This window comes from Ornithodoros turicata, chromosome 8, assembly GCF_037126465.1.
Source record: "Ornithodoros turicata isolate Travis chromosome 8, ASM3712646v1, whole genome shotgun sequence".
Lineage (NCBI taxonomy): Eukaryota > Metazoa > Arthropoda > Arachnida > Ixodida > Argasidae > Ornithodoros > Ornithodoros turicata.
The window spans coordinates 5,041,374-5,059,078 of NC_088208.1; the positions used below are offsets into that span (position 1 = coordinate 5,041,374).

A 17,705-nucleotide genomic window follows, 5' to 3' on the forward strand; every position below is an offset into this window, starting at 1 on the left:
TGCACACTATGACCGTAGAGCCTTATGAAGAGTTCATCGGGGAGCAGTGCTGTCGTGCAACGGTGAAGTCCAAAACCAGCGGTGATTAGCGCATCGATGATATCCAGAAGCGCACGTGGATTTTCTTGTGCGTTGTTGACAAACAGGTTAGAAGAGCAGGTAGAATTCCAGAATGATGTCTGCATACATGTGCCGTTTACTGGATGATGCCACTGGCATGAAGCGTGAAACAGCTGCATAAACAGGAGAATTGGATTAACAGTAGTCCACATTTCGGATCCGCAGAGCCCACTGTGCACACTATGACCGTAGAGCCTTATGAAGAGTTCATCGGGGAGCAGTGCTGTCGTGCAACGGTGAAGTCCAAAACCAGCGGTGATTGGCGCATCGATGATATCCAGAAGCGCACGTGGATTTTCTTGTGCGTTGTTGACAAACAGGTTAGAAGAGCAGGTAGAATTCCAGAATGATGTCTGCATACATGTGCCGTTTACTGGATGATGCCACTGGCATGATGCGTGAAACAGCTGCATAAACAGGAGAATTGGATTAACAGTAGTCCACATTTCGGATCCGCAGAGCCCACTGTGCACACTATGACCGTAGAGCCTTATGAAGAGTTCATCGGGGAGCAGTGCTGTCGTGCAACGGTGAAGTCCAAAACCAGCGGTGATTGGCGCATCGATGATATCCAGAAGCGCACGTGGATTTTCTTGTGCGTTGTTGACAAACAGGTTAGAAGAGCAGGTAGAATTCCAGAATGATGTCTGCATACATGTGCCGTTTACTGGATGATGCCACTGGCATGATGCGTGAAACAGCTGCATAAACAGGAGAATTGGATTAACAGTAGTCCACATTTCGGATCCGCAGAGCCCACTGTGCACACTATGACCGTAGAGCCTTATGAAGAGTTCATCGGGGAGCAGTGCTGTCGTGCAACGGTGAAGTCCAAAACCAGCGGTGATTGGCGCATCGATGATATCCAGAAGCGCACGTGGATTTTCTTGTGCGTTGTTGACAAACAGGTTAGAAGAGCAGGTAGAATTCCAGAATGATGTCTGCATACATGTGCCGTTTACTGGATGATGCCACTGGCATGATGCGTGAAACAGCTGCATAAACAGGAGAATTGGATTAACAGTAGTCCACATTTCGGATCCGCAGAGCCCACTGTGCACACTATGACCGTAGAGCCTTATGAAGAGTTCATCGGGGAGCAGTGCTGTCGTGCAACGGTGAAGTCCAAAACCAGCGGTGATTGGCGCATCGATGATATCCAGAAGCGCACGTGGATTTTCTTGTGCGTTGTTGACAAACAGGTTAGAAGAGCAGGTAGAATTCCAGAATGATGTCTGCATACATGTGCCGTTTACTGGATGATGCCACTGGCATGAAGCGTGAAACAGCTGCATAAACAGGAGAATTGGATTAACAGTAGTCCACATTTCGGATCCGCAGAGCCCACTGTGCACACTATGACCGTAGAGCCTTATGAAGAGTTCATCGGGGAGCAGTGCTGTCGTGCAACGGTGAAGTCCAAAACCAGCGGTGATTGGCGCATCGATGATATCCAGAAGCGCACGTGGATTTTCTTGTGCGTTGTTGACAAACAGGTTAGAAGAGCAGGTAGAATTCCAGAATGATGTCTGCATACATGTGCCGTTTACTGGATGATGCCACTGGCATGAAGCGTGAAACAGCTGCATAAACAGGAGAATTGGATTAACAGTAGTCCACATTTCGGATCCGCAGAGCCCACTGTGCACACTATGACCGTAGAGCCTTATGAAGAGTTCATCGGGGAGCAGTGCTGTCGTGCAACGGTGAAGTCCAAAACCAGCGGTGATTGGCGCATCGATGATATCCAGAAGCGCACGTGGATTTTCTTGTGCGTTGTTGACAAACAGGTTAGAAGAGCAGGTAGAATTCCAGAATGATGTCTGCATACATGTGCCGTTTACTGGATGATGCCACTGGCATGAAGCGTGAAACAGCTGCATAAACAGGAGAATTGGATTAACAGTAGTCCACATTTCGGATCCGCAGAGCCCACTGTGCACACTATGACCGTAGAGCCTTATGAAGAGTTCATCGGGGAGCAGTGCTGTCGTGCAACGGTGAAGTCCAAAACCAGCGGTGATTGGCGCATCGATGATATCCAGAAGCGCACGTGGATTTTCTTGTGCGTTGTTGACAAACAGGTTAGAAGAGCAGGTAGAATTCCAGAATGATGTCTGCATACATGTGCCGTTTACTGGATGATGCCACTGGCATGAAGCGTGAAACAGCTGCATAAACAGGAGAATTGGATTAACAGTAGTCCACATTTCGGATCCGCAGAGCCCACTGTGCACACTATGACCGTAGAGCCTTATGAAGAGTTCATCGGGGAGCAGTGCTGTCGTGCAACGGTGAAGTCCAAAACCAGCGGTGATTGGCGCATCGATGATATCCAGAAGCGCACGTGGATTTTCTTGTGCGTTGTTGACAAACAGGTTAGAAGAGCAGGTAGAATTCCAGAATGATGTCTGCATACATGTGCCGTTTACTGGATGATGCCACTGGCATGAAGCGTGAAACAGCTGCATAAACAGGAGAATTGGATTAACAGTAGTCCACATTTCGGATCCGCAGAGCCCACTGTGCACACTATGACCGTAGAGCCTTATGAAGAGTTCATCGGGGAGCAGTGCTGTCGTGCAACGGTGAAGTCCAAAACCAGCGGTGATTGGCGCATCGATGATATCCAGAAGCGCACGTGGATTTTCTTGTGCGTTGTTGACAAACAGGTTAGAAGAGCAGGTAGAATTCCAGAATGATGTCTGCATACATGTGCCGTTTACTGGATGATGCCACTGGCATGAAGCGTGAAACAGCTGCATAAACAGGAGAATTGGATTAACAGTAGTCCACATTTCGGATCCGCAGAGCCCACTGTGCACACTATGACCGTAGAGCCTTATGAAGAGTTCATCGGGGAGCAGTGCTGTCGTGCAACGGTGAAGTCCAAAACCAGCGGTGATTGGCGCATCGATGATATCCAGAAGCGCACGTGGATTTTCTTGTGCGTTGTTGACAAACAGGTTAGAAGAGCAGGTAGAATTCCAGAATGATGTCTGCATACATGTGCCGTTTACTGGATGATGCCACTGGCATGAAGCGTGAAACAGCTGCATAAACAGGAGAATTGGATTAACAGTAGTCCACATTTCGGATCCGCAGAGCCCACTGTGCACACTATGACCGTAGAGCCTTATGAAGAGTTCATCGGGGAGCAGTGCTGTCGTGCAACGGTGAAGTCCAAAACCAGCGGTGATTGGCGCATCGATGATATCCAGAAGCGCACGTGGATTTTCTTGTGCGTTGTTGACAAACAGGTTAGAAGAGCAGGTAGAATTCCAGAATGATGTCTGCATACATGTGCCGTTTACTGGATGATGCCACTGGCATGATGCGTGAAACAGCTGCATAAACAGGAGAATTGGATTAACAGTAGTCCACATTTCGGATCCGCAGAGCCCACTGTGCACACTATGACCGTAGAGCCTTATGAAGAGTTCATCGGGGAGCAGTGCTGTCGTGCAACGGTGAAGTCCAAAACCAGCGGTGATTGGCGCATCGATGATATCCAGAAGCGCACGTGGATTTTCTTGTGCGTTGTTGACAAACAGGTTAGAAGAGCAGGTAGAATTCCAGAATGATGTCTGCATACATGTGCCGTTTACTGGATGATGCCACTGGCATGATGCGTGAAACAGCTGCATAAACAGGAGAATTGGATTAACAGTAGTCCACATTTCGGATCCGCAGAGCCCACTGTGCACACTATGACCGTAGAGCCTTATGAAGAGTTCATCGGGGAGCAGTGCTGTCGTGCAACGGTGAAGTCCAAAACCAGCGGTGATTGGCGCATCGATGATATCCAGAAGCGCACGTGGATTTTCTTGTGCGTTGTTGACAAACAGGTTAGAAGAGCAGGTAGAATTCCAGAATGATGTCTGCATACATGTGCCGTTTACTGGATGATGCCACTGGCATGAAGCGTGAAACAGCTGCATAAACAGGAGAATTGGATTAACAGTAGTCCACATTTCGGATCCGCAGAGCCCACTGTGCACACTATGACCGTAGAGCCTTATGAAGAGTTCATCGGGGAGCAGTGCTGTCGTGCAACGGTGAAGTCCAAAACCAGCGGTGATTGGCGCATCGATGATATCCAGAAGCGCACGTGGATTTTCTTGTGCGTTGTTGACAAACAGGTTAGAAGAGCAGGTAGAATTCCAGAATGATGTCTGCATACATGTGCCGTTTACTGGATGATGCCACTGGCATGAAGCGTGAAACAGCTGCATAAACAGGAGAATTGGATTAACAGTAGTCCACATTTCGGATCCGCAGAGCCCACTGTGCACACTATGACCGTAGAGCCTTATGAAGAGTTCATCGGGGAGCAGTGCTGTCGTGCAACGGTGAAGTCCAAAACCAGCGGTGATTGGCGCATCGATGATATCCAGAAGCGCACGTGGATTTTCTTGTGCGTTGTTGACAAACAGGTTAGAAGAGCAGGTAGAATTCCAGAATGATGTCTGCATACATGTGCCGTTTACTGGATGATGCCACTGGCATGAAGCGTGAAACAGCTGCATAAACAGGAGAATTGGATTAACAGTAGTCCACATTTCGGATCCGCAGAGCCCACTGTGCACACTATGACCGTAGAGCCTTATGAAGAGTTCATCGGGGAGCAGTGCTGTCGTGCAACGGTGAAGTCCAAAACCAGCGGTGATTGGCGCATCGATGATATCCAGAAGCGCACGTGGATTTTCTTGTGCGTTGTTGACAAACAGGTTAGAAGAGCAGGTAGAATTCCAGAATGATGTCTGCATACATGTGCCGTTTACTGGATGATGCCACTGGCATGAAGCGTGAAACAGCTGCATAAACAGGAGAATTGGATTAACAGTAGTCCACATTTCGGATCCGCAGAGCCCACTGTGCACACTATGACCGTAGAGCCTTATGAAGAGTTCATCGGGGAGCAGTGCTGTCGTGCAACGGTGAAGTCCAAAACCAGCGGTGATTGGCGCATCGATGATATCCAGAAGCGCACGTGGATTTTCTTGTGCGTTGTTGACAAACAGGTTAGAAGAGCAGGTAGAATTCCAGAATGATGTCTGCATACATGTGCCGTTTACTGGATGATGCCACTGGCATGATGCGTGAAACAGCTGCATAAACAGGAGAATTGGATTAACAGTAGTCCACATTTCGGATCCGCAGAGCCCACTGTGCACACTATGACCGTAGAGCCTTATGAAGAGTTCATCGGGGAGCAGTGCTGTCGTGCAACGGTGAAGTCCAAAACCAGCGGTGATTGGCGCATCGATGATATCCAGAAGCGCACGTGGATTTTCTTGTGCGTTGTTGACAAACAGGTTAGAAGAGCAGGTAGAATTCCAGAATGATGTCTGCATACATGTGCCGTTTACTGGATGATGCCACTGGCATGATGCGTGAAACAGCTGCATAAACAGGAGAATTGGATTAACAGTAGTCCACATTTCGGATCCGCAGAGCCCACTGTGCACACTATGACCGTAGAGCCTTATGAAGAGTTCATCGGGGAGCAGTGCTGTCGTGCAACGGTGAAGTCCAAAACCAGCGGTGATTGGCGCATCGATGATATCCAGAAGCGCACGTGGATTTTCTTGTGCGTTGTTGACAAACAGGTTAGAAGAGCAGGTAGAATTCCAGAATGATGTCTGCATACATGTGCCGTTTACTGGATGATGCCACTGGCATGATGCGTGAAACAGCTGCATAAACAGGAGAATTGGATTAACAGTAGTCCACATTTCGGATCCGCAGAGCCCACTGTGCACACTATGACCGTAGAGCCTTATGAAGAGTTCATCGGGGAGCAGTGCTGTCGTGCAACGGTGAAGTCCAAAACCAGCGGTGATTGGTGCATCGATGATATCCAGAAGCGCACGTGGATTTTCTTGTGCGTTGTTGACAAACAGGTTAGAAGAGCAGGTAGAATTCCAGAATGATGTCTGCATACATGTGCCGTTTACTGGATGATGCCACTGGCATGATGCGTGAAACAGCTGCATAAACAGGAGAATTGGATTAACAGTAGTCCACATTTCGGATCCGCAGAGCCCACTGTGCACACTATGACCGTAGAGCCTTATGAAGAGTTCATCGGGGAGCAGTGCTGTCGTGCAACGGTGAAGTCCAAAACCAGCGGTGATTGGCGCATCGATGATATCCAGAAGCGCACGTGGATTTTCTTGTGCGTTGTTGACAAACAGGTTAGAAGAGCAGGTAGAATTCCAGAATGATGTCTGCATACATGTGCCGTTTACTGGATGATGCCACTGGCATGAAGCGTGAAACAGCTGCATAAACAGGAGAATTGGATTAACAGTAGTCCACATTTCGGATCCGCAGAGCCCACTGTGCACACTATGACCGCCCAGAAAACACATGGACGTCCTGCGGCTGTTCTCGGGACGTCAGTGCAGGATGATGCTGATGTCCTCGGGATGTCAGCAACTGATCCCCCCAGTGTTACCAAAGTGTCAACTTGAGACTCCAGAGGACGTCACCAGAAAGTCCCCCCCGTGTCGTGAGTGACACTTGGAGGACTATGTAAGGATGACTTTCCCTCAGCAGTTCTGCACCCTTCACCTACTGCTGATAATCCCCCCACTGCAAATTTGAATACCACTTTATGAGAAAATACTTTATTACATTTTGTATATCACACACTTCGACAGCTTCTACAGAGGAAACATATTTTGACTAGTACGGTATGCTGAAGGCGAAAAACTGGAACAAAAGTTTGAAATACAAAAGAACACCTGAACACACCCTTTGACTTAGAGCAAGTATTTCGACTGCTTTATATTCAGGTACTATCATCTTCAAGAAAAAGAATAGAAATACAGCAATGAATACTCTGGCTGTCCCAGTACAAAAAAAGGTACTCAAAACCTGGTAATACCGTATTCTCCCCCATTAGCTGCGATGCCGAAAAGGAGTGTTAAAGTAAACAATGCTAAAACATATGTCAATCTGCATAGTATTACGACGACATGACCCACTGGTGGCCTTTGATTTGCATATGCACCTGAAAATTGCAACTTCTATATGCACTATTTAGGTAAAATGACAGAGAGTGTGTGCAGAAAAATGTAACCTGCGTTTTTACATGTAACTCGTTGTCTACTTACCCGAGGAACTACCGCTGGCGTACGACGGCGTATGTATGTGTGCGAAAGCTACAAAAAAATCCTGGAAGCCATACTCAGCATAAAAAAACAAATAGAGCATGAAAACATAAGCCTCCATACATTAGAATAGGGTGGTCATGACAGTACATGTTAGTGCATGGCGGTCTCAGGAGAGTTATGTGCAGGCACCACTAGGGGCACTACCGATGAGCATCCATGTGGGACAACGTTTCGAATTCTGCACCGATAGCTCCCCTAGCGGTACCTGAACACAACTCTCCTGCATCCGCCATGTTGCCCTATTGTGATGCACAGAGGCCGACGTTTTCGTTGCTCCATTTATTTTTGAAGCTAAGTATGGCTTCCACAATTCTTCTGCAAATTTCGCACGCATAAATGCGCCATCGTGCGCCACCAGAAGTTTGCTAGTTAGGTAGACAACAAGCTAAGTGCCTAAATGCGGGTTACATTCTTCTGGACACACCCTGTACAAACCATGCTGACAATATAAAAAGAACAAAATGCCCTTGACAATAAAACTATGAAATGGAAGTCCACGTACCACAAACGAGCAGACTGCTCACACAAGAAACTCGATATATAAAAATGCCAAATAAAAATACCAAATGGAGTCCTGAGGTCAGTAACACATAGACTTGGTCACAACAAACACTTCCTAGTGCCACCCCCCAACTCATAGGTGTATAACACCCAAAGTTATATACCATGTTACCGTACATTATCTGGCGCTCTGGATTTTCCAGTCTTAATCATATTGTAGTATGTGCACATTTGGCTGCACCCCTTTTGTTGGTCACCTTATTTTAGACCACGACGCCAGATAATACACGGTAAGGAGAGAGGCAACAATTTAAAAAAGATTGGTACAATAAAAATAAGAATATGAAGTCCACATATCACAAATGAGCAGGCTAGCTCATGCAAAAATCTTATCGTCCACATATCACAGATAGCACATCTTGCACCACATCTTGCACATGAGCAGGCACTCACATCATGAACTTCAAAGTCTACGTATCACAGATCCTCCTCTTGTGCGTTCCTCTTCTTCATTCTATCTCCTGCATGGCGAAGCCAGGTCATAATTGCCTTTTCTGTTTCTGCAATTGTCCCAGAATTGGGAGTCATTGTGATAGCACCTGAAAAAAAAAAATATATATGGTGTCACAAAATATCTCTACCAGTAGTGCAATGAAAAATGAGGCCAAGACATGAAATGAAATGCAACTGAGAGCCTCCAAAATGCTCAGTATCACTCAAGTTCTTCACATAATTTATCCTCATTTGCCCGCGGTTCATCTATTCCAGCTGTGTGTGTTGCACAGCTGAACACGCGTGGCAGGCCATCCATGAAGAGGCCTAGAACCGACGTGCAGATAGCCTTTGCACCTGCAAATGACACTACAACACTACAATACACACTGCGACACTGTCAATCACGGACACATTTCTAATCGCATCTACTACAGAATGGTCTGTGCCATACATCTTTTCATTGGCATGCAAGTCCCGACACACCTCACCCTCAGTACGTAGTAGTAATAATAACTTGGGCCTTATGTCACGAGACAACTGCAAACATGAGTGACGCCACAGTGGTCGGGTCGGTGGATTAATTTTTTGCAAACACAGGGTTCTTTAACGTGCGCCAAAATCTCTACACGCAGCACACCACATTTAACGTCCCTCGCGGAAGATCACATGTCTGTGCAACTTGTATCGTTCCACCTAGTTGCCACTGTCCTCTACCGGGTTTGAACCAGAGATGGTGGGATCAGGAGGAGTACACGTTACTCACTACCCACCGAGGGCGGCAGTAAGGGTAGCTTGGTGCAATAGTGCACCATGTATTAATGTGTTATGGCCATAATTTCTACTATGACAGTTCCCATAGTTGCAGGTGACTGTGCTGTTTGAGACTCTGAATAAAAAATAAAATAAAAACGGTGATAGAATGAGCTAGGTAACATGGGGCAATTACTTCATTTTTAATTACATAAGATAAGTACAAAAAATCACACTTACGGCAGATAATGCTTGCACATTCCAGGCTTTTGAATCGGTTTTTTCCGTGTGCCCCTTTCCAGCTGAACTGGAGTGCAACGGCATCAGTCATGAGTTGGCACAAAAAACGTCTCGCTTTATCCCCATTGTTGTTGCCTCCAAGGGTTATTATGTACTGGAGCTGTAAAGAAACAACATTGCCCTAATTAATAGATCAAGTTGCACCGACTAATATATTTAGCAATTAGGTCCACCATCCCGCATGCATCACATAGCAGATTATTTATATAGAATTATACTAATTCTCTTTTGGTGGGAACAACAATAACTAATAAATAAATTGATATTGAAATAAATCACTTATTTGCTAGAAAACAGATAATTCAGTCTAAATCCTTGCACTCAGCACTAACCATGGGTCCTTTCTGAAGAGAGTAGTTGAAAGACGACAAAATCTTTCTAGCTTAAAAGCATGTATTTCACATTCACAGCAGCTACCATGTTAAGGTGAAGTGTTAATGATTGATTTAGTATTACATATTAGACTACCTCAAATATCACACAGTATGTGCATCGCATGTGTGTGACTAATTCTGTACTTGCAGGGTACCTGCTCTCCAGCTAAGCCTATCAGTCTCCATCTAAGCATGCCTATCAGTCTAGCTTGCGCACCAGTTTCTCTCTCTTTCCAGACGATGCATGAAGTCCTCTGTCAAAGGCAAGCAGACTCTCCACATCAGTAAAGGGCTCTGTGAGGACATCATCTGTACTTAGATCCCGAGGCTTTTGCAAATGTGAAGTTATGACGTCTAGTTGTTCCGAGTGCTGCTGAAGACGAAGCGTTATCATGTTCAAGGATCTGATGACCTTCTTCTCAAATTCTGGAAGGAAGATATTGCACGAAACTTAGCAACACTGCCAAAAATTGGCATACTGATACAAGTACGGGCACACAGTACTAACCTGCTTTGGGCTGACTTGCTGTAGAAGCTGCACACATGCATTGTCACACAAAGAAAACAGTAAATCCGTTAGCCCAAACTACACAAGAGCGCTACACAATAAGAGCAACTTTTTTTAAATCAAGCTCACCATCACTGCTGTTGCCGTAGGATCTTTGTCTTGAACGTGAATCTCCTGCTATCTCTGACAGAGACCTTTGTGACTCTCTAGCTGTGGAAGATGCAATCCTGAGCAAAACTTCTCTCAAAATGGCTGCACGTATGTAAGGCATGGTTTGATTTGATTTTCCTGGCGCAAGGGTAACATAGATCATGCAGCACAGAAGGCATGATACCTTAAATCATTTTTACTGAATGAATTCCTAGCAGGCATAAACCCTATGCACGTACTCCAAAATGCACTTCGTGACAAAACATTAAATAAATCAGAACAATGCTATTTCAGCTAGCAGAAAAAGGAGTACTTCATGCAAAAGGCAAAGGGTCTACTAGCATACTTATATGACAAGTGAGGCCCGTGAACGTACATGGTGTGCATCCCAAATCATTGTCATTATGAAAATGATCGATTAGTTGCTGCTGCGCAGGTCTTCTGCTGAAAGTCCTCTTGTCACCTAGCAGAAATGCAAATCACATGCTATAGAAACAGATGCGTAATCATAGACGTTAACATGTTCAACTATTACATGGGATGAATGAGCAACATCTATCTAGTCAGAAAAAAAGTGCGGACCATAAGTTGCCGGGGCCTGGCTGTTATGTTCATACGGTTGTCGTTCACACTCTTGGAGGCTGCTCTGCGAGAACGAGTACTCATCACCTGGAAGTTAGCGAAATTTCTAATTGTGTGAAATATGCCATACATCTGGAAAACGTTGCAAATTACTTCAAAAAGAATAGTCTCGCTACTGCGTGAATGCGCCTGAAAAACGTGCTCACCGTTAGTGCACCTCTGGCTAAGGTAGCTGCGTTCGGGAATTCGAGTTCCATGAAAGTCGGAAGGTAGCCGACGTGGTGCCCTGTGCAGTCCTATATGAAAATACAATATCGTGACATGTGAACTGCCCCTGCTGTTTCTGTACTATTCTGAAGTGGCTTAGGAATATGAATACACAACTATATGAGTGAGTACAAACAGCTTGTATAACTTTGGAAGCTGCAGCAACGACGGTACCAAGAGACAAGGCACATTTCTAGCACGCACTTAGCAGCAGTGCCACAGTCACTGCTAGGCCATTCCATGCTAAATGATCCAGAGGTGACGTACGACCCCCCAACCACCACCACCAGAATTTTGTGTGAATTGTTTGGTGGTTCCCTGTGACTCAGAAAGCCCCTGAAGGAATCAGTGCGTGGCGCAAACTTATGTCATTCTGAGCAGACATTACAAACCACGTCAGGCACAGGATATTTTGAAAAGTGTCTTGATAGGGGAGAGTTGGTTTTACCATACGTAAGCAATTTTCACCATCGCACTAGACGGGGTTGACGCTTGTGGCAAGCATGAAATTCAATCTGTGAAAGTGTAAATTTTTCTTGCAATATGAAATTCTGCAATTTCTTTTTCTAAATTTGTTGACAAATGCCCCTGTGTTGTACTTTAAACACGCAAACAAAATCAGTCCCACAGGTGCCCTGTAAACCACGGTAAAAAACCAGGGTGTTGTGCAAATTCGACGAAATGCACATTTTTGACCGAAAAATTCAGTGTGAGGATGTTGGGATACGAGGATGAACAAGGTGTCATCGATGCACTGTCTTTCTAGCAAGACGTAGACATAAATCCAAGTTGCAATAAGCGTCCAAGTACACGCAGTGAAGCTTTCAACTGTTTATTGACACAATGTCAATAAAGAGTTGAAAGCACCAGAGTGTGTACTGCATTGTGCTTTGGCAAGACGTAGCAAAAAAATATCGGAGGTACATTTTGTTAAACTCATTTTTTTTAGTTCAGGGTAACTACGCGAACATGTATGGGCGCTGCGGCGCATCATAGCGACAAGAAGTGGATACAGGATAGGTCACAAAACACAAGATGGAAAGTAAACATTAAACAATCACATTATTGAACAACAAATAACGATTGCAAAGAAGTGTTTCTCTCCTTCATAACCGGACGGTTGTGCAGTAAGCACTCATCAATCTGACCATCAGGCACACCAACGAAACTTCCAGCCACCTCGCGGCACTGGTAAATGAGAGACAAGGTAAGACATATAAGGTACACATAAGAGTACCATATGTATGCTTTTGGCTGTGGTGGCATCTGTCAGTCAAATCGTTGGCATGAGTAACGACATGTACGGCATGAACATGAACGACATGAGCCCCCATTTGAATTTAACAAAACGTACCTCTGAGATTTTTTTGCTACGTCTTGCTAGGAAGAGGATGCATCGAATGACACCTTGATCACGCTTCTATCCCGACCTCCTCACACCAAATTTTTTTTGGTAAAAAATGTGCATTTTGTCGAATTTTCACAACTTCCTGATTTTGTACTGTGGCTTACAGTGAGTCCGTGTGGATGGCTTTTGTTTGTGTGTTTAAAGCACAACACACGGGGTATTTGTTCGAAAATCCACAATTTCATATTGCAAAAAATTCGTAAACATGCACAAACTTTGCAATTTTCGTACATGTCACAAGCGCCGAGCCTGCCACAAATGTCAATTGCTAAGGTGAACATTGTTTAAATATGGCAAAATGAACTCTCCCCAATCAAATAAGACTCTTTCTAACACAACCCGTGCCTTGCTTGGGCTGTAATGTCTGCTCAAAATGACCCAGGTTTTCGCAGAGTACTGCATTTTTGAGGGGCTCAGCGTCCCATAATGTCCCACATCGTTAAAAATGGACAATGTTTTGTTGCTTTCGTAGTTATTATACCTGTGGATCATTTGGCATGGAATGGCCCTACTCCAAATCCAATTGTGTTGTTCTAAGTCTTGTTCATTTCGTGGAATTTAACTGTACAGAAAAGGCTTCACTTGTAAGCACGAAACTCTGTGGTACTTAGCTTCTATACAAACAATTACGCACACCAGAATAGACAAAATATTCACCATGGAAGCTTGCTCCTTGAGGGTCACTAAAAGGGGATGGTCGAGGCTGACTTTGCATTTCAGGAAGAGGCAAGATGTTAGCATTCTCCTCCACCATATCTACGTGAATGATATAAAAATAGTGACAGAGTGTTGTTTGATAATTTAGACGTTTTATGAAAGAAATGCACATGCACTTTGAACGAACTCGAACGAACGACTACGCTTACCGTCAATAAGTGACTGTGAAGTATAGTGCGGTGTGCTCTCTTGCTGGCTTGATCTAGATGAAAATGGCGGAGCCTTGCCCTTGGTGTTGCTTTTTGCAACTGAAAATGAAAAGAAGATTCGTGACAGCTTCCATGGCTAAGAAATCTACACCAGTGAAGTGAACAAGAAATATCTTATCCTTGGTCCTGAAGCCATATTGTAAATGCGTACCCTGCCCCGTGGTTTTGTGTGTAGTACGAGAAGGTGGAGGAGGGGTAGGTGGCTGAGATTCCTCGCTATCAGAGTATATGGCGCTTCTTTTCTTGCGTTTGCCACGACCATACTGAATCTCAGCATTGAGATCGGATGTCTCTTCAGCCAGAGACAAATTTGCCCGAGCTGCATCATATGTTGCTGCATAGAAAACATACTTAGGATTGAAAGGCCAAAGATAAGAATGCAATATACCATATCTCTCCAGCACTTTGCAGGAAAGTTGCTTCCATGTGGGTTCTGGTTCTTTTTGTTTCCGGACCAGTGCTCCAATGTTTTTCCTATCTTTTGAAGGGGGCCATCGACATCCATCTTCATCTATCCAGGAGCATGCCACCACAGCCACACTTTCATCCAGAAATTTCACAATTGCAAAAGGCAGCACTGCCTCGCCTGTCAATATATTATAATACTTGTGCAACATATATTAGTGTGAACGAAGTGAATAGATAATACACATACAAAAAGTCCCATTCCAGTTGTAGAGGGTGACAAACAGCCAAGAATATAAAGAATGAAACAAAGCTTAATAAGAAAACAAGCTTTTGGATGAAGTCAGTCTGAAAGCTTCTTTCCTTGCTAAAGACATGTTTCACTGTCTAACTTCTGTTGGAGACGAAACACAGTAGGCTAATGAACGAGGTCAGACATACACCAAGGCTATGATATAATAGAGATGCTGTCAAAGATAAATGCAGAACTAAATCTAAGTGCTGTATGCAGCAAGAAAGCTTCATTTAAAAAATATACGAATGTCACTACCGCTCAGTGTGTGGCAAAGGTAAAACAGCATATCTATTAGACCTGAGTGGGAGCCTTACACATTTCATTCTCACTGCCGATAGTGGCCAGATACGTTGCGCTGACAGCTGGCTAACAGCAAAAATGTCTAGCATGGATGACTCACAAGGGAAAGAATACAGGTCATCGACGTTTTGAAATTTCCTCCCAATAATACATGTCTCATTCGTTGAACTGCTGTAGGCAGCGCCACTCATTACAATGACACTCCCATCATGCAATAAACAGGTGCAGTCCTTCGCATTGTTTTGCAGGCTGAGGCGTCCTGACACTGTGACTTTGTTGTACAGCGGAGGAACACAGCCTACTGGAACTGATCGCCTTGGCATTTCACGGGATAGCACAACACTGTTTGGTTTGTCAAGCTGGGGCAGTGGAACAGACCTCTGCTCAACAATACGGTTATGAAGTTGTTCCAGTGGCCTATCTGGTTTCCGCACATACCTCTTGAGTGTCTGCATGAAATTCTCAAATACGAAGGCACTCCAGAGATCTAGGGGGCCATGAACACGAACGTCACTTGCCAGATGGATTAACGCATGTATATTATGCGAGATGCGGTCGCCACCATATAGCTTGGCGTACTTCTGAACAAAGTGACGTAGTAGCCTATCTGCATAGTCTACATGCTCCAGAGGAGGGTTGTGCCTTGTCAGAATGGAAATGGCAACATGGAGTTCCATAAAATGTTCATACAATGCAGTTGGGAGGGTAGCATTTAAGACGAGGGGCCCAGTATAAAGCATGAACATACGAAGCTCTGTCGCCTTCCACCTACTCAGATCCGACATACCTCTGGGCTTACGACTAAAATCTGCGGGGACAAAAGGTGCCAGCTCAGCGTGCTTCAACGAGGCACCCTCTCGTAAACTAGGGGAGAGTCTGCACTTTTTCTGACCAGCAAACCACATGTGAAGTAGCCTCTTTTGGACTCCAAGGCAAACAACATGCATGTAATCCAAGGGGACTTGAGTAACTAAATCGATCGGGAGTTCCTCTAAAATGGAGGTTCCTATGTGGTGCTCTTCTTGTGTACGATTACGGAAGTCCTCGTCTGTTCTGAGGGGTGCATCGATTTCTGGAAAGCTCACCCTGTCAGTGCTGTAATCGCCCTCGGTGAAGCATTTGGTGCAGCTATAATACCCCGAGTGTCCTTTTATAGCTAGGATATAAGATTTCGCAGGAGCATCGCATACGAATGCAGATATGCAAACATGCACCTGCTTGCCCTGAATCTGCATCCCATTTTCATGCAGTGAAAGAAACTCGGTGACAAATGGCTCCAAGAAAGTATTCGCAGATAATGCCTTTGAGTTGCCATGATACACGCCAATCGGGAAAGGCTGAACTGCGTTACCGCAGTTCATCACCCTGCAAAGTACGGGCCAGAACTGACTGTTTGTGCTCTTAGAAAGCGGGAGCCCATCTACATTTATGTTAATGCTAATGGTGGCGGGTAGCGGATCAAAGCCAGCAAGTGCGTACTGCAGCCCATTTTCTAGACCAAAATGGCAATACTTTCCACTGCCCATTACTCTGATCGCAAAGGACACACGGGGAGTACTCAACAAAGTTCGTGCGCAACCCGGGAGATCAACCAAGCACGGGTGCGACTGCAAGATTTTTAACATCCATGTTACGTATTTGTGATGCACTCCACTTAACGCCCATTTTTTTACTTCTTCCTGCATTCTTTCGCATTCACTGACAGCTGTTCCAGAGGGGGAGGCAATATTGTGTTCGTTTGCTCCGGCAGAAATACCATCCTCGTCTGAGTCACTTGTGCGAGCATCACACATTGATGTGTCGGTTTCTCGTGAAAAGCAAGTTCCGTATTGTTCTTCCAGCTCTGCAGCTGGTTGATTATTATGCTCATCTTCAAACTCCGTGGTTTCATTCAAGCGGCTAACCGTGCTTAGGTTCGAAACGGGCAAGACATCTACGCCAATGTCTGCTTCGGTAGGCGCATTTAGGCTTAAATCTACCTCGGCATTCTGCCTCGCTTTTCTGTACAATGTAGCACGAGAATATTTTGGCATTGCGACTAAATTCAGCAAAACAGCGGCAGGCCACGTTAAGCAGGATTCACTTACGTGAACTTTCCATTGCAGACGAACAAAAAGAAACACATTCGGCAGAAAAGCGCGAACGGATGGCGGGAACCGCTGGCGGATGGACCGACTGGAGCGCCACAAGCGTGGTAATCGCTCCTTGAATTGAATTGTAGCATGTTAATGAAATTTGTGTCGTGATTCAGCACAAAGGTATATAGTGTGAGAAAAAAATGAAATAAAAAGTTCGAAAGTCATGTGAAACGAAAACGCACGATTACATTATGAATAATTGTTTGGGCAGATCTGGGGAAAATTGAAACCGAAACCTGTAGACACTGCACACGGGGCTCACGTACATTTTCTTTCATGTCTTAGTTTTTCTTTCATATTTTAGTTTTGTGATCATGCGCTAGAACCGCAAATCTATTTATCTTCCGACAGTGTGACGTCGCTCTTCAAATTGCCCGAAAAGAAAAAGAAAAGAATAAGAAAAGGCGATGACAGAAAGAAAAAAAAAAGAGAGAACTATTCGCTCTCACCCCCATATCACCCGAGTTTCAGAGTGTCCGAAACACCGGGTTGGTTACTGTAGTTATGACTTTATCTCAACTACTTGGGGGGGGGGGGGGATCCGGCAACCTTGCAGTCCTAGAACTGTCTCGTCAGGGGCGCCTTGGGACAGCCAAAACTGATTGCGGGAGGACAATCCCAAAATGATATCCCGGGGATGCCCTCTGGCCATCACTTAAGGACCGAGGACGTCGGGATCTGTTGAGGACGTCCCTGGGACCCCTTGTGTTTTCTGGGCGTAGAGCCTTATGAAGAGTTCATCGGGGAGCACTGCTGTCGTGCAACGGTGAAGTCCAAAACCAGCGGTGATTGGCGCATCGATGATATCCAGAAGCGCACGTGGATTTTCTTGTGCGTTGTTGACAAACAGGTTAGAAGAGCAGGTAGAATTCCAGAATGATGTCTGCATACATGTGCCGTTTACTGGATGATGCCACTGGCATGATGCGTGAAACAGCTGCATAAACAGGAGAATTGGATTAACAGTAGTCCACATTTCGGATCCGCAGAGCCCACTGTGCA

At 45.5% G+C, this 17,705-nt stretch overlaps 2 protein-coding genes across 3 annotated transcripts in view; one reads left to right on the forward strand and one right to left on the reverse strand.

Annotated features, from left to right (window-relative positions):
• LOC135365860 (uncharacterized) overlaps positions 1-17,705 on the forward strand; it is a 77,884-nt gene that overhangs the window by 15,643 nt on the left and 44,536 nt on the right. The gene's annotated exons all lie outside the window — the stretch shown is intronic.
• Positions 6,746-16,725, reverse strand: LOC135366414 (uncharacterized). 2 transcript variants are annotated; one of them, XM_064599098.1, is made up of 13 exons: positions 16,653-16,725; positions 13,954-14,151; positions 13,717-13,899; positions 13,506-13,604; positions 13,297-13,395; positions 11,171-11,260; positions 10,965-11,051; positions 10,759-10,845; positions 10,362-10,442; positions 10,233-10,259; positions 9,942-10,150; positions 9,291-9,450; positions 6,746-8,404 (listed from the first exon to the last, which is right to left on the reverse strand). In XM_064599098.1, the coding sequence occupies exons 1-13, from the start codon at positions 16,663-16,665 to the stop codon at positions 8,283-8,285; spliced, it is 1,455 nt and encodes a 484-aa protein (XP_064455168.1). In that variant the 5' UTR covers positions 16,666-16,725; the 3' UTR covers positions 6,746-8,282. The 2 variants fall into 2 exon arrangements, with proteins under 2 accessions (XP_064455168.1, XP_064455167.1); XM_064599097.1 differs by having other exon boundaries at positions 10,362-10,484.

Excerpts from the sequence above, each read along its gene's own strand:
- LOC135366414 (XM_064599097.1), bottom strand. Across the intron at positions 10,260-10,361 it reads CTACGGCAACAGCAGTGATG|CTTCTACAGCAAGTCAGCCC; the intron begins GTGAGCTTGATT and ends GCATGTGTGCAG. Across the intron at positions 10,151-10,232 it reads AGCAAGTCAGCCCAAAGCAG|AATTTGAGAAGAAGGTCATC; the intron begins GTTAGTACTGTG and ends TCTTCCTTCCAG.